We start from the raw sequence: 15,231 nt of genomic DNA, 5'->3' as shown, positions 1-15,231 counted from the left end.
GCCAGATTTATTCCTAGGTACCTTATACATTTTATTACTATTGTAAATGGGTGCCTACTTAAAAATTGTAAATGTTAACTTTTGTGATATATAAAAGTACAATTGATTCACTGCTTTCTTTGTGCAGCTGCCTTGCCAGGATTACTTCTGTTCGTATTTGTTAATACTTGTCATCATGAATGGGTGTTGAATTTTGGCCTTTCTTTTTTGGTTCTTTTTGTGTTCATTGAGACAATCAAATGGGCTTCCTCCTTTAAAATGCTAACGTGGTATATTACACTGATAGAGTTTTGAATATTGAACCATGCTTGCATTCCTGAGATAAGCCTAACTTGTGCTTATCTTTTTATACACTAATGGGTTTGGTTTGCTAGTATTTTTGTAAAATTTTTGAATCTGTGTTTATGAGTAAAACTGTCTTATAGTGTTCCCTTCTCTCATTGTTTTTGTCTGGTTTTGATATCAAGTTTATTCTAACCTCATAAAGTTATAAAATCAATGGTGGCATTTTTCTCCCCCTTTTCCTCCTCTTCTTCCTCACTTTCTTCCTTTTTGGTGTATTGAATCTCTTATTTAAAAACCCTATTAGAGATGAGATCTATTTTGTCTGTTATTAACATAGCTACACAAGCTTTCTCTGAGTCAGCATTTTCTGTCCTTTTCTTTAAACTTTTCCATTTCTCCATGTTCTAGGATTGTTACTATGAGTGGCAGGTAGTTGCATGTTTTTCCTGATCCAATTTGACATTCTGAGATTCAAGAGTAAGACTGTAATAAATTGGCAAATTTAGTCCATTTATATTTATTGGGATTACTGGCATGTGTAGTTTTGGTTCCATGATGTTACTGTGCGCTTTCTGTAAGTCTGTTTTTTCCTAGGCTGTCTCCTTTCCTGCCTTTGTTTGTGTTTTGTTTTCAAGGCTGTTGTTGGTTTTCCTGCTTTCTTCATCACCTCCTTTATTGGCTTGGACGTTTTGCCACACACCTTGTTTCTGTCTTTTTAAGGTTTTCACTCTTGATGACTGCCTGGCTCTTAGATATTTATTGAATAAACAAACATATTCCTTAATTTTCTGTCTCGAGTTGGATGTCCTTTCCTACATATTCACCCTTTTCTTCCTTGAGCAGGACACCCAGTCTTGGCTTCTTTCTCGAGAAGGTGATTCACTGTGACCAGGAGCCCTTCTTCAGCCCCCACACGTTATTCCAGAGTCACCGCTCTGTGTTTGTCCAGTGTTGTGTTGGAAATGGAATTTTGTTGATTTTAAAATTGATTTGATTTGGGGCTTAGAATTCTTCCTGATATGGAGAGTTTTGTAGCAACCAGATCTCACAAGTTGTGCTTGTTACTCAGCTGTTGTCCCTCAGCCCCAAGCCCGCCTTCTGTGATGGGCTCTGGGAAGGGGGTCTGTGGCCTCTTCCCCTTGCCAGCTGGGTCCCCACCTGGCTCTGCTCCCAGCGGCCAGGCGAGAGGAGGAGGGTCCTCCTGCCGCTGCCGCTGAGTCCAGTTTGTGGTTTCCCCGCCTTGTCCGGTGCCTTGTCACCCCCCAGACACCAGCCGTTGCCTGTGCCCCCTCTGAGGTCCGAGGTCTGGGTCCCACCTTCCCCTCATCTGGCTGCAGAGTTTAAATAAGTCCTCCTCTTCTCATACTGTCCCAGCCCCAGGGGTGCAGCCGCTTCCCGTCCTGGCATCTTGGAGTCTCTTTCTGCCCTTTCAGTTCTCTGATTCCTGGTTAGCAGTTCTTTGTGGGAAATTCTCTGTTGACCAGTTGCTGTGGTTTTGCTTTCTGACTGATATGATGGGAGAAGTAAGTATGTCAGCTGGAAATCCTACTCCTCGGCTTCTCTTGGGCAGGTCTTCAGATGGTCTGGTCTCTGTTTTAAGCTAAATGGCATCCTTGGTTAATTTGTTCAGTAAGTGTTTACTGAGCACCTGCTGTGTGCCAGGCACTGTTGAGGGGGGACACAGCCCTTGCCCCACTGGGGCTTCTGGTCTAGTGTTTATACCCTTAAGTTAGGAGTTTCTGGTTCTGACTGTGGTGCAACGAGATCTGGGTCTGGGCCCTGCTGGCCGTGTGGGCCCGAGCAGGCCCTTCACTGGCTGCTGGGCTCTCATCTGTAGGTTGAGGAGGCTGGACTGGCTGGTCCAGGTCACTGCTTGTGCTAAAATGAGACCTCTCCCTGGGTGGTGGGCAGGCGGGCAGGCGTCAGCGGCCCAGTTCTGCCCTCACTCCATCTGCTGGCTGTTTCTCCTCTCGAAGGCTTCCCTCAGGGGCCCTCCGCCCTCCTGTTCTGAGTTGACCATCCAGAGCAGGGTACCGGAGCGCAAAGGGCTCACGCTGAGGTCCATGCCGGCGGCTGGCCCTCGTACGGGGCGCTTGCGGGCAGAGAGGCGGAGCTGGGGCAGCCCTCAGCCCCTCGCCTTCCCAAGCAGTTAAGATGAGTTGTTTGCGATTTAAGAAGTGGAGTTGACTTTGAAGAAAGCGGATTTGTAGCCATTTTTGCCTAATCGCTACTGTTTAGTTCTGTCTGGGGAGAGTGAGTGATGTAGTGCCAGCAGGGGGCGCCAGATCAGCGGGGATTTTCCAGCAGTTTATTGATGCACAGCCATCTTCATACACCGCGGTGGGGGGCAGGGACTCTCGCTGAGGAGCAGCCGGAGAAGAGCTGAAGCTTCTCCCTGTTGGTGAAATGTCACCACGGGGTCGAGTCACACCTCTGTAGGCGTTATTCCTCCTCTGAGGCCCCAGTCCCGCAACGCGCCCGTGCACGGCCACGTGTAGACGGCTGCTTTCCTTCCGGCCGCGTGGACCCCCTGTCCCCAGTGATGGGCTCCCTGTTACTGGGCACCCAGGCCCCCACGCAGTTTTGCTCTTGTGTGTTCTCTGAGCAGATGCCACCCGGCCAGGCAGGTGGTCCCAGAAGGGAGCACACACAGAGCAAAGGCCCCTGCTGCTCCCAGGGCTTCCAGGCAGCTGGGGAGATGGTGCAGGGGGGTGGTGCTGGGGGTCTGTGGTTCCAGTTCCTGCTGAGAGTGGAAGCCTCGGGACCCCCCCCCCCAGCAAGGGGCTGAAGGGGGCTCTTGAAGGGGCGCACCGTGCGGCGAGGAGGGGCCCTGGGGCAGGGGTGAGGGTCTCTAGAGAGATCGCTGGGCTCCAGGTACATTTTACACATAGACTCAGCTTTGGGCATATTTTTTGAAAAAGATATTTCTTAGACAAATCTTTCTCGAGAATATGTCAAATTTAGTAACTTGCTAACAAGGCCCCGCAGTGAGCAGAGGGTGCTGCTCGCGGGGGTGGGGTGGGGGCGGAGAAGGGGGACTTGGACACAGATGCGGGGAAGGGTGTGGGCCTTGACAAGGCCTGAGTGGGCTTGCCAGTGGTCACAGAGCAGCCCTGTGGGGCGGGGCCTGGGCGCCTGTCCCCGGGAGCGGAGCCACAACTGGAACCACGGGCTCACCCAGCTCGGGGCAGGGGTGGGGTTCTCGGAGGCCAGCTTTTCCTCAGCTTTCGAGCGGCTGTGTGCCCGGTCCCCCGGGCCCATTTGGGGACAGGCAGGTCGTCTGTGCAACTTGACTTCTTAGAGGCATCCCGGCCGAGCCCTAGCCCAGGTGCAGCTTCACCTCTGCACGGCTCCGTGGCCATTGTCCCTTTCAGAGTGACGCTCTCGAGCCCGTGGGGGTCTGGCTGTGGCCGGGCACCCTCACTGCCTTCTTCCCTCCAGTGGCCCCCGCCTGCCCTTAGCCCCAGCTCCACGGCAGCCCCGTGGGGCGTCTGTGTTGCCCTCTGTGCTCCCAGCACCCTCTGTGTCACCCTTGTTTGCCACTGGCCTGGGGACTGCGGGTGGGCAGGCTGGCGACACATCACCGCCTGGTGTGGACACACAGAGACGGAGGATGCGTTTGCTGGGACAGTGTGCACACGGCTTCTCTCTTGGGCTCTTGCTGGAATGCTAGGGTTTGCTGAACACGTGGTGACGCGATACTACGCCCGGGGAGCCCTTTGCTGGTGGTGACGACGCATCTGAGATGGAGCCTTGGCTTGTGTCTGCGTCTCCTCTCCCTGAGTCAGCTCCTTTCTCCCTGTGTCTACCGCTCTCTGTGTCTCTGTGTCTCCCTCCCTCCCTCTCTTTCCCTGTTAGTTCTTCTGGATCTTTCTCTCCCTCCGCTTGCTCTGCGGGGGGTGGTGTCTGCGAGGTTGGCTGTGCAGAAACTTAGCCCCGAGAGCTTTATAAGGGAGTGCTGCAAGGTTTTGTCTTTCTGCAAGATGCCCGGGTCCCTACGCAGGTGGGGAGCAGAGAGTGCCTGAGGCCTCGCAGTTTTTAGAAACCTGTAGCTTCCTTTATGCCTGAAGCCGGTCATTTAGGATTTTGAGTACCCAGGAAGTCAAAGATTTTCAGCTGTGATGCTTTTTATTTTTAAAATGTGATGACATTTGCTGGAACCACATTTGGGGAGATGTCTGGCATGATGACAGCGAATTAATTCTGGTCGTTTCCCAGAGAAAGAATAAGATGTTTTAATGGCTGGTTATTTCATGCATTTGGGTTGGTTTGGTCTTCAGACACCAGCTGAATGTCTAGAGATTCTTTAATTTCCTAAAATGCTTCTAAAATTATGTGAAAGCACGAGCTTGCTGAAAACCAGCCTTTATATTACTAATGATTTCCTCCGCCCACTTGTGCTTTCCCAGACATGCGCACATGTTTTTCCGTTGCCCTTGGACGAGGAGTTTGAGGCTGGGGTTGTCCTCTGGACACATAGTTGGAAGTGGCACAGCAAACGCTCGGGGGCCCTGGGATGACTCTTTTTTTCAACTTTGCATTTTTGGTTGTGGTGACTCGTTCGTAATGTGAGGTTGACCTGGACGACCTTGAGGCCTCCTCTCCTCCGGTCTCTCCAGGCGGTGTGTCAGGCAGAACTAGTGTCTCCTCCCAAGAGGGTAACGACGTCTTTTTCTTGTTTTAGGGCTCCAAGTTTGGGCGGGGCATTGGACTCCTGCCGCCGGCTCAGCGTACCTCTGCCCGGAGATCTTTCGGGAGGTCCAGGAGGCTGAGCATCACCCGCTCCCTCGATGATCTTGAGGTAACTTCATTTTAGGGTTTCTTCTTTCATTTTCCAGGTTTTAAAAAATGATACATCTGAATCTCCTTTGAATCCCACCCATTTTCTACCACCTCTCCGTCTCCTGTAAACTCAGTCTTCAAGTGGGGCTTCTGTGCACACCCAGCCCCTCCCCTGCCCCACCCGCTCCTGCCCCATCCGGACCCTCTTCCTCTGCCCCTTGGTCTACAAACCATCGCGGTGTGTCCCGTCCTCTCTTACGTGCCAGATGCCCTAATAGACACAAGAACCCTCTGGGGGCCTATCATTGCCTGTTACCAAACCAAACTTGGGTCCATTTGCCCAACACACAGAAAAGCTAATCTACTGACACTGGGTTGTGGGGAAGGAAAGTACAGGCACCAGACAAGGAGAACAGGTAGCTCATGCTCAAAAGACCCAAACTCCCCAGTGGATTTCAGGGAAGGGCTTTTACAGGCAGCGTGAGGTAGGGGGCCATGGGGTATGCGATCAGCTTGTGCACAGTTCTCTGATTGGTTGGTGGTGAGGTAACTGGGTGATGTTTCAGGAATCTCAGCCATCAACCTTCCAGCCGGTTGGGGGTCTACATGCTGGTGGGCAGCCTGCATAACTTCTTCCACCTGGTGGGGGCTTTAGTATCTGCAGAACAGCTCAAGGACACAGCTCAGATGTTATCTAGAGCCCTTGAGGAGGAACTAGAGGTCCTTGACACTGTTCAGTGGCTAAACTGTTATTGTTTTGTCTTGTTCGACTGTTTTCTTTTGATTCTGCATTTTCTCACTTCTCTGGTTAAATTTGCAGTTTGGAATTTGGGGAGGGCCTAGGAGGCTAAAGCTTTGCTACAAACAAGAGGGAGGGGGAGGTACTGGGGGATACGTCCCCAGGAGGCCCCCCAGGGTCCTGCTCTGTTTCATACCCACTTTATTTTTTTTAATTATTTAAAAAATATTTATTTATTTATTTATTTTTGGCTGCGTTGGGTCTTCGTTGCTGTGCGTGGGCTTTCTCTAGTTGCGGCGAGCAGGGGCTGCTCTTCGTTATGGTGCGCGGGCTTCTCTTTGCGGTGGCTTCTCTTGTTGCGGAGCATGGGCTCTAGGTGTGTGGGCTTCAGTAGTTGTGGCATGTGGGCTCAGTAGCTGTGGCTTATGGGCTCTAGAGCGCAGGCTCAGTAGTTGTGGTGCACGGGCTTAGTTGCTCCACAGCATGTGGGATCTTCCCGGACCAAGGCCCAGACCTGTGTCCCCTGCAGTGGCAGGCGGATTCTTAACCACTGCGTGGCCAGGGAAGCCCCATACCCCCTTTAAAGATATGATATTGATCCACACATATCGAGAGTATCCTCTTGTGTGGTTCTCTTCTTTGATTTGTAATCCTTAAAAAATTAATAGACTTTACTCTCAGAGCAGTTTGGGGTTTACAGAAAAGCTAAGCAGGAAGTACAGAGAGTTCCCATGTGCCACCGTGCTGGGTACATGATTAGTTGAGGTTGCATAGCGTGCATGGAGGCCACTCCTTGTGCTGTACATTCTAAAGGTTTGGACAGATGGATTGAGGTCACACAGCCACCATCACAGTGTCACACAGAGCATCTCACTGTCCTAAAATCCTAGGTGCCTGCCTGGTCGTCCCTCCCTGCTCACCCTGGATCTTGGCAGCCGTGGTCCTTTCACTGGTTCATTTTGTGTGTTTTAAAATTTTATACACAGATGTAATCATACTGCATGTCTTATTCTGCCACTTTTATAACATTGTATTATACTTTCAAGTTTTACCTTGTAGTTTTAGTTTATTTTACTTGTTATGTAGCATTCCGTTATGAATATGTCACAAATTTTTATCCATTCTGCTGTTGCTGGCCACGTGATAGAAGGTTGGGAACAGACCTCTGTGAGAGGAGCTGCAGCGGACAGTGTCATGCAGGTGCCCGTGTGCACAGCCGGGGCTGTGAGAGCGTGTTCTGGGGAGTCAGTTGCTGTGACAGTCTCATCCGAGCCTCACCCAGGCTCTGGCCACCAGCAGGACCAGGGGCCTTGCTATCCTGCTCACCGACACTTGGTACTGTCAAACTGAAATTTTCCCTGTTTCAATAAAATGCCAACTCATTTTAATTTGCATTTCACTGATTGTGAGTGAGACTGAGCATTCCATCACGGGCTCTTTGGCTGTTCAGGTTTTCTCTTTTATTTATTTATTTATTTATTTTTGCGGTTCGCGGGCCTCTCACAGTTGTGGCCTCTCCCGTTGCGGAGCACAGGCTCCGGACGCGCAGGCTCAGCGGCCATGGCTCACGGGCCCAGCCGCTCCACGGCACGCGGGATCCCCCCAGACCGGGGCACGAACCCGCGCCCCCTGCATCGGCAGGTGGACTCCCAACCACTGCGCCACCAGGGAAGCCCAGGTTTTCTCTTCTTTGAATTAGTAGCCTATTCATGTCCTTCCTGTAGTTTTTAAATTTTTATTTTATTTATTTTATTATTTTAAAAATAGATTTTGTAGTAGTTCTTTACATTTTGGGGATACAAATCCTTTGTCAGATAAAGGTTTTGAAAATATCTTCTTTGTGGCTTTTTTCTGCCTTTGTCTAGGGTGTCAGTAGATATATATTTTAACTGTAGTAAAATAGAGCATAAAATTCACCATTTTTAAGTGTCCAGTTTGGGGCAATAAGTACATTCACATCATTTTGCAAAAGCCACCCGCCGACTCCGGAAGGCTCCTACCTCCTACGGCTGAAGCTCGGTGCCCATCACTCACCGGCCCGCGCCCCGCCCTCCCTCAGCCGCTGGCGCCCGCTGGCCGCTCCCTGCCTTCAGGGCTTTGACTTTCGGGTCTGGCTTGTTTCGCCTAGTGGAGCGTCTTTGCAGTTCACGCAGGTCGTGGCAGGCGCCAGAATTCTTTCCTTTTTAAGGCTGAATAACATTCCCCTGTATGGATGGCCCACATCGTGTCTATCCGTCTGTCTGATGACGGACGCTTGGGTAGCTCCCACCTCCTGGCTAATTGGCTAATGCTGCTGTGAGCATGAGTTTGCAAACATCTGAGTTCAGTAATGTTCTAAAAATTAACCATAGTTTCTTACAAACTCAATAACAATTATCTGGAATAAATTGACTTTGGGTTTTTTTTTGGCTTAGAACAGTAAGTTAACTTGTGTTCTGATGCTAAGCTGGAATCTTTGGCTGTTAGAGCTAGAAAGGGCCTCGAAATCACCTCATTATCCAGATGAGAAGGGGGACTGATTCCAGAGGGTTTTCAGAGAGTCCTGGGTGGGTGTTTTGTTTTGTTTTGTTTTTCTTGCGGTACGCGGGCCTCTCACTGTTGTGGCCTCTCCCGTTGCGGAGCACAGGCTCCGGACGTGCAGGCTCAGCGGCCATGGCTCACGGGCCCAGCCGCTCCGCGGCATGTGGGATCCTCCCGGACCGGGGCACAAACCCGTGTCCCCTGCATCGGCAGGCGGACTCCCAACCACTGCGCCACCAGGGAAGCCCCCTGGGTGGGTTTTGGGGCAGCGGGGCACATGGTACTGGGAGGTGGGAGCGGGAGCGGCCGTGGGGCAGCCCCCGGGGGCCCTGAGGCCGGAACAGGCCCCTGCTCAGGGCCTCGGGGCTCTGGGGTCCCAAGAAGGGGGGTCCCCGCCAAGCCTGCATTCTCCCTCTGGGAGTTTGGCCAGGTGTCGTCTCTGCATCGTCCTGGGAGAAGGGTCTCTGCAGGGGCCTGAGCCCCCGGGGACCATGAGCCAGCGCGTGTGGCTTGGTGGTGGCTCGAGGTCTGCTTCCGGACAAGCGCTCCAGGCCCTGCGGTCACCGCTTACTTCTCGTCACGACAGACACCAGGGGTCTCCTGTTATCTGAGAGCAGGCCAGACCTCCCCTCCCCTTTCCCTCTAAGTGTCCCCATTTCACAGATGAGAAGCCACGCGCAGGCACAGTGTTCTTTAGACCACGGACTGCAGGGCACACGATCTTTCTATCACCTGTGAACCTCTTTTGTCAAAATAGTATGTTAGAGACATGGGACTAAATCTTTGCGACCTTTTTGCCTGAAGATTTCAAAATGGAGACGCACAAATAACTTTAACACTCGCCTTTGGGAGGCCTGTTGAACTCCCTGTCTGTCGGTTCTTCCCTCTGTCCCACACTCTTCGGCAGGTGTGCTAGGCGGCCTCTGGGCCATCCCCGTTCCTGGGCCTCACACCCTTGTTAGGCCCCCTCCCCAGAGGCACCAGCTTTCACATCTTGCCTTTAATTGTCCCTGCCGGGGCCTCTGCATGCGGCTGCCACCAGCCCGGCTCCTCTGCACGAGGCCAGTTCCGAGTCCATTTCCTGGGCCCTCGGGACACCGTGTCTTAGGCTGAGCCTCCTGGAGCAGACTCAGATGGAGGGCCCTCTAAACGCTGGGCGAGGAGGACCCAGGAAGGACCGCACAGGACGGGGCGAAAAAGTGGTGACTGTATCAGTCAATCCAAATGAGTGGTGACTGTAAAACAAGAGGAATTGTGTTTTGTTTGGTTTGAAAGTACATGAAATTAAATTACAGCACGGCAGGATGAGCACTGGCAGAGGGGAATGGAGGTCAGCTGTTTCTGGGAGCTTATCTCCACTAGGAAGAGGACAAAGGTGTGATGAAAATTTGAGTTTTATAAGGTAAGGATGCATGTTGTAATCTCCAGGGTAACCTAAGATAATAAAATAATAAGTAAATTTTAAATTAATAGAAGGAAGAAATGGAATAATAAAAAATGTTGAATTTGAAAGAAGGTGAGACAGGAGGAAAGGAGAGACAAAGGGCAGAGAGCAGGAAGGACAAGTAGGCAGCCTCCGTGAGGGGGTTCAGTCCAGCTGTGCTGGTAGTTACAATAATAGTAAAGGGGTCAAATATCCCAGTTAGAAAGGAGAGACTGTCAGGGCAGCATTAAAAGTCTGGTTATGCTGTTTGCTAGGGACACATCAAACGCGAATGGAAGAACGGAAGAGGAGACACTGTGCAGTACTAATCAGAAGGCTGGTCGTGGGGCTGCACTGATCGCAAAGTGGTCTCCCAGGCAGAGCGCCCCGCAGATAGACAGGAGCCTTCGTCATAGTGAGGCAGCAGGGAGCTGCAGTTATAAATTTTGTTTGCATTCAGTTACACAGTCTCAACATGTCTACAGCAAAAACTGACAGAAGTAGGAACAGAACTGACTAATCTGTACTCACAGTAGGAGATTTTTTAACTCCTTGCTCAGTAACTGGCAGACTGAGCAGGAAAAGTTCAGTAAGAGGTAAAGGATCTGACCAGCTTGACCTGCTGGACTCATGTGTGCGGCACCCAGTAAATTCATCCTTTCCTCCTTGTGGAACACGTGGGAAGCTGACCATGTGCTGGGCCATAAAGCAGGTCTCAACAGGTATGGACATCTCTTCACCCAGAGTCTGTCCTTGGCCACAGGCAGGTGTAGCAGAAACCAGTGGCAAAGAGGAGATACCGCACTCACGTCCAGCGTGAGAGGCTGAGTGATCTAGAGTTCAAAGAATCACTGTGGAAATTAGAATATATTCTGAATGATAAAGAAAATACATCTAAGCCTGTGGGATGTAGCTAAAACTGAGCTTAGAGGAATATTTGTAGCTTTATGAGCGAATGTTAGACATGAAGGAAAGTAGGAAGTCACCTCAAGAGGTTAGGAAAAGAGCTGTAAACAGACGCAGAGGAAGTAGAAGCTGGACACCGATGAAGGTCAAAGCAGAAATTAATGAAACAGAAACCTATCAAAACAAGCAGTAAAGAGGCTTTACGTCCTCTCATTTTATGAGGCCTCCAAAACCTTGGCACCGAAACCTGAGAGATGCCTTAGAGGAAAGGAGGGTTATGGGGCAGCTCACTGCTGAGAGAGGTGGAAGGTCCTAAACTACATCATGTCTGCTGGATCCAGCTGTTCATGTTTGTTCCAAGGACAGTGTTTTTCTAACATTTGAAAATCAGTCAGTGTAATTCACCACATTAACAAAGTAGAAAAATCATATATCATCTTAACAGAAGTAGGAAAGGCATTTGGTAAAATTCAATATCTGTTCATGGTTAAAAAAAAAACCTTAACAAAATAGGGATTAAGGGGAACGTCCTTAACCTGATAAGGATATAAAAAAGCCTATTGCATGTGTCAGACTTAAGCTTTCCCTTTGAGATCGAGCGAGGAAAGATGTCTGCTGTTACCATTTCCATTTAAATGTTTACTGCAAGTCCTAGTCAGTGTACTAAGAAAGTAGAACAATGGAAGTTAAAAAACAGGGCTTCCCTGGTGTCGCAGTGGTTGAGAGTCCGCCTGCCGATGCAGGGAACACGGGTTCGTGCCCCGGTTCGGGAAGATCCCACATGCTGTGGAGCGGCTGGGCCCGTGAGCCATGGACGCTGAGCCTGCGTGTCCGGAGCCTGTGCTCCGCAACGGGAGAGGCCACAACAGTGAGAGGCCCGCATACCACAAACAAACAAACAAACAAAAAAAAACGTGCAAAGGAAAATGACAGTGTGATCATTCTCCCATGATGTGATCGTAACATGGAAAAATGCAAAAGAATCTATGGATTCTTAAAATTAATGAGTAAGTTTAGCAAGGTTGCTGGATATATGATCACTATACAAAAATCAGTTGTGGACACAGTTTGAAAATGACATCTAGATTCAATGTAATTTTAACCAAAATCCCAACAGCTGTTTTGTGGAACTTAAGATGATTCTAAAAATTTTGTGGAAATGCAAAGGGCCAAGTGTAGCCAAGATATTCTTGAAGAAGAATAAGGCAGAAAGACTTCCTCTATGAGCTGCTGAAACTTATAAAGTTAGAGAAACGTAAAACTGTGGAAGTGGCGGCGCACAGATAGATGGATAGACAGATAGACAGCGGAGTAGGAGAGAGAGCAAGAAACAGACCCAGCACCTGTGGACGTCAGGCCGTGTGTGCAGAGCAGGGGTGAGTGTGGTCTTTTCAGTGGTGCTGGGGTAAGTAGGGGTCTACATGGAAAAAGACAGTGAAAGAGAACCTGATTCTCCCTCACGCCGTGCAAACGCAGTGAATCCAGCTGTGTCGCAGATCTCCCTGGGAAGGGCAAAACGTGAGTCAGTAGGGGTTAAAGTAGACGCACATGTCCGTGGTGTTGGGGAGGGAAAGACTTTTTAAGCTGAACACAAAAAGCACTAACCATAAAGACCAAGGCTGACTCTGACTCAGCGAATACTCGGAACCTATGTTCACACAAGCGCACCTTCCCTCGAGGGCAAGGACGGGGCGGGGGGACATGAGTGCGTGACCCACGGAGGCTCCTCACAACACCTACCAAAGCAAAGTGGGCAAGAGACTCGAACAGGCCTCTGATGAGAGATGATCCACAGCGGCAAATGTGGCCTTGGAAAGGCTTCCAACCACATTAGTCACCAGGGGGCAAGCTGCAGCCAGTGAGGTCCACACCCCAGGAGGTCTGGAGTGGAAAAGACTGGCGGACGGCGTGGATGTTGGTGCAGACGTGAAGCAGCCGGACTCTTGCCAGGCACGGGGGAGTGTTTGCTGTCACTAGGGACACGGAAGACACAGGTGTCCTGAGACTCAGCATCCCTCGTGTCTGAGACGGCACCGTGTGGACCAGGAGACGGGCAGCAATTCAAGGCGGCGTTGTCGTGAGCCTCCCAGACGAGGCCACCTCTCCTACCCACAGTGTGATGGCTCGTGCTAGAACGCCCTGCGGCTGCCTCGTGGTGTGCAGGTGTCACGGGGGCAGATGGACACCAGAGAACGTGTCTGCACAGTTCCATCGGTGTGGCCGTGGCTCGTGGTGGCATGTCCAGTGCAGAACCATGGAGAGAAGCGGCGACATGGCTACGCTTTCCCTGTGACTTGGTGGGGTAGCGTCGCGGGGGACGAAGGGGGAGGGAGGGGAGGGGAGCTGGTGATAGGTGGGGGGAGGCGGGGGCCGTCCTCCCTGGAGGGCTCTCGAGACGGGAGGTGTGCAAGCGTCGGGTGGGTTTCTGTGAGTTTTGGTCCTGCTAACGTTGGAGGGTCGCCAAGGAGGGCGGGACCCGAGAGGCGGGGCAGGAAGAGTGGAGTCTGCACTGCAGGCCCGCCCCTGCCTGCAGTGTGTAGAGCCGGTCTCAGAAAGAGCGCCTTGCGCGTTTGTGGGACATCTTCAAGGCTCCCAGGGCCTCGAAGTGGGACCCGGGTGCAGGGGTCCCAAGCTGAGCAGTGCAGGCCTAAAAGGGAACAGTGCCCCAGCCCAGGTTCCGGGAGCTGCCCCTCCCCGTCACCCACTGGAGGCCGTTGACCCATGTTGTGCGTGGAGCTGGCTGAGCCACTGCTGGCCGTTGGCAGGAGTTTCTCCGTGCCTGCCTGCTCCGGCCGTCAAAGGCAGCCTGTGCTGGTTGCTCTCACCTGAGCGGGCCCAGGGGTTGTTAGCAGGACTGGCAGTGCCCGGACTGGACAGCAGGGGGCGCTGAGGCCACGCGGTTCCCTCCCTGGCCACTTGTCCAGACTTCTCTGCTCTGGAGGGACAGGGGGCTTTGGGGGGTAGGGGGCTTCGCCTGGTCCCTCTGATGCTGAGGCTGAGGTCGAGTGAGCTGCTTTGCACCAGCTCCCTGAGCTATGCTGGGCTGGCCCCTGAGACTGACCCCCTACAGCAAAGGCAGCAGGACCCCGAGCTGGGCCTCAGACCGGAGACTGACAGCCCAGTTGCCGGCTGTGGCCACTTGTCTGGTTTGGTTCACTCCTTCCCACCTCTGGCTCACCTCTGGGACACTCTGGGCGATTTCCAGAAGTCCCATTATCCAGGGTGAAATCTACTCAGACATTTCAAAACAAGCTCTTTTTACCCATTTCTTACTTTTGCTGTTTTCCTATTTCTAGGGGAATTTAACTTTGAAGTTTTTGCTTATTTTTTAAAAAATTTTATTTAGTTTTTTTTTTTTTTTTTTTTGGCTACACTGTGCAGCGTGTGGGATCTTAGTTCCCCAACCAGGGATTGAACCTGCTCCCCCTGCATTGGACGCGCGGAGTCTTAACCACTGGACCGCCAGTTTTTGCTTTTTTTGGTTTTTGACATGCTAGTCTACTCTTTAAACTATGCACATAGGAAATGATCTTAATTCTCTTTAAGATCCTATTAACTCAGGGACGTATACTAGGTTTTCTCAGTACCTTGAGTGTCTCCTCATTCAGTGACTGGTTTTTGAACGCCTACCGTGTGCTGACGTTATTCTGGCTCTGTGGACGGCACTGGACAAAACTGACACCAACCCCTGCCCCGGAGGAGCTGGCCTCCCAGCAGGGATGCATGGACATGAGGGGCGGGAGGTGGGGCACAGGTGCTGTGGGTGGGTAGGAGGGGGCAGGGCAGCTTCAGGGTTTGGAAAGGGTCCCTCCGGCTGCTAAGCCGAGAATGAGCAGTAGGGGTGTCGGGGCAGGAAGGGGGGACAGTTAGGGTCACCCTTTGGGCCGCATGGTGGTTCGGGTGAGGGGAGGGGTTGGGGAGTGGGGGGCTTGGGCCAGGTAGATGGCGCATGGTCAGACTTCTCACCTCGGCAGCGCTGTGGGGAGACTCGAGGGTCCCCGCCCACAGGGGTCACAGCCGAGGCCCTGAGGCGGCCGAGGGAGGCCTGGGGTGAGGAGCTGGGATGGCAGGTGAGGCCGCGTTTCCTGAGCATCTCCCCACGGCGGTCACCACGGTCGCTGTGCACCCTCCTCCGGTTGTGCCTTTTACCCACTTAGCCTCTTCCTTGGGAAGCCTGGGCATCCCCGAGTGAGGGTGGTCTGACCCTCACCGGCCTCCTTGCCCTCGTGAAGGGGCGAGGGGCCGGGCAGGCTGACGCAGGCCTGTCTCTGAGCTTGTCTGCGCTCATCTCCCTTGGTTACTTTGAACCTTGAGTAAAGCGCGTGTCTGTCCCCTCCAGGCCCAACTGTGCCCGGGGCTGGGCGGAAGCCTCGGGAAGCCCTGGTGGGTCCAGGGTATTAAGGAGAATGTGCCCTCCCTTTTCCAGCACTGGTGTGGGGCGGGGGATGGTGACTGGTGAGAGGCTCCTGGGGAGACAGGTGACTCTGCAAGGAACCCACAACGAAGAAGGAGCTCTTTGGCCCTGAGACCCCACCTGCAGCCCCTGGCCCGGGGATGCAGCTCGCCAGGGTCCCCA

General features: G+C 52.2%; 1 protein-coding gene across 3 annotated transcripts in view; it reads left to right on the top strand.

Moving 5' to 3' along the window:
• RGS12 (regulator of G protein signaling 12) overlaps window positions 1-15,231 on the top strand; it is a 119,184-nt gene that overhangs the window by 39,309 nt on the left and 64,644 nt on the right. For all 3 annotated transcript variants that reach the window (XM_004265215.4, XM_033419530.1, XM_033419531.2), the window contains one exon: window positions 4,970-5,086. In XM_004265215.4, the coding sequence (XP_004265263.1) occupies window positions 4,970-5,086 (117 nt within the window). The remainder of the gene's footprint in view (window positions 1-4,969; window positions 5,087-15,231) is intronic.

This window comes from Orcinus orca, chromosome 4, assembly GCF_937001465.1.
Source record: "Orcinus orca chromosome 4, mOrcOrc1.1, whole genome shotgun sequence".
In the NCBI taxonomy this organism is placed as follows: domain Eukaryota; kingdom Metazoa; phylum Chordata; class Mammalia; order Artiodactyla; family Delphinidae; genus Orcinus; species Orcinus orca.
The sequence above is the reverse complement of the archived record's forward strand: the minus strand, read 5'-3'. Positions and strand labels throughout refer to the sequence as shown.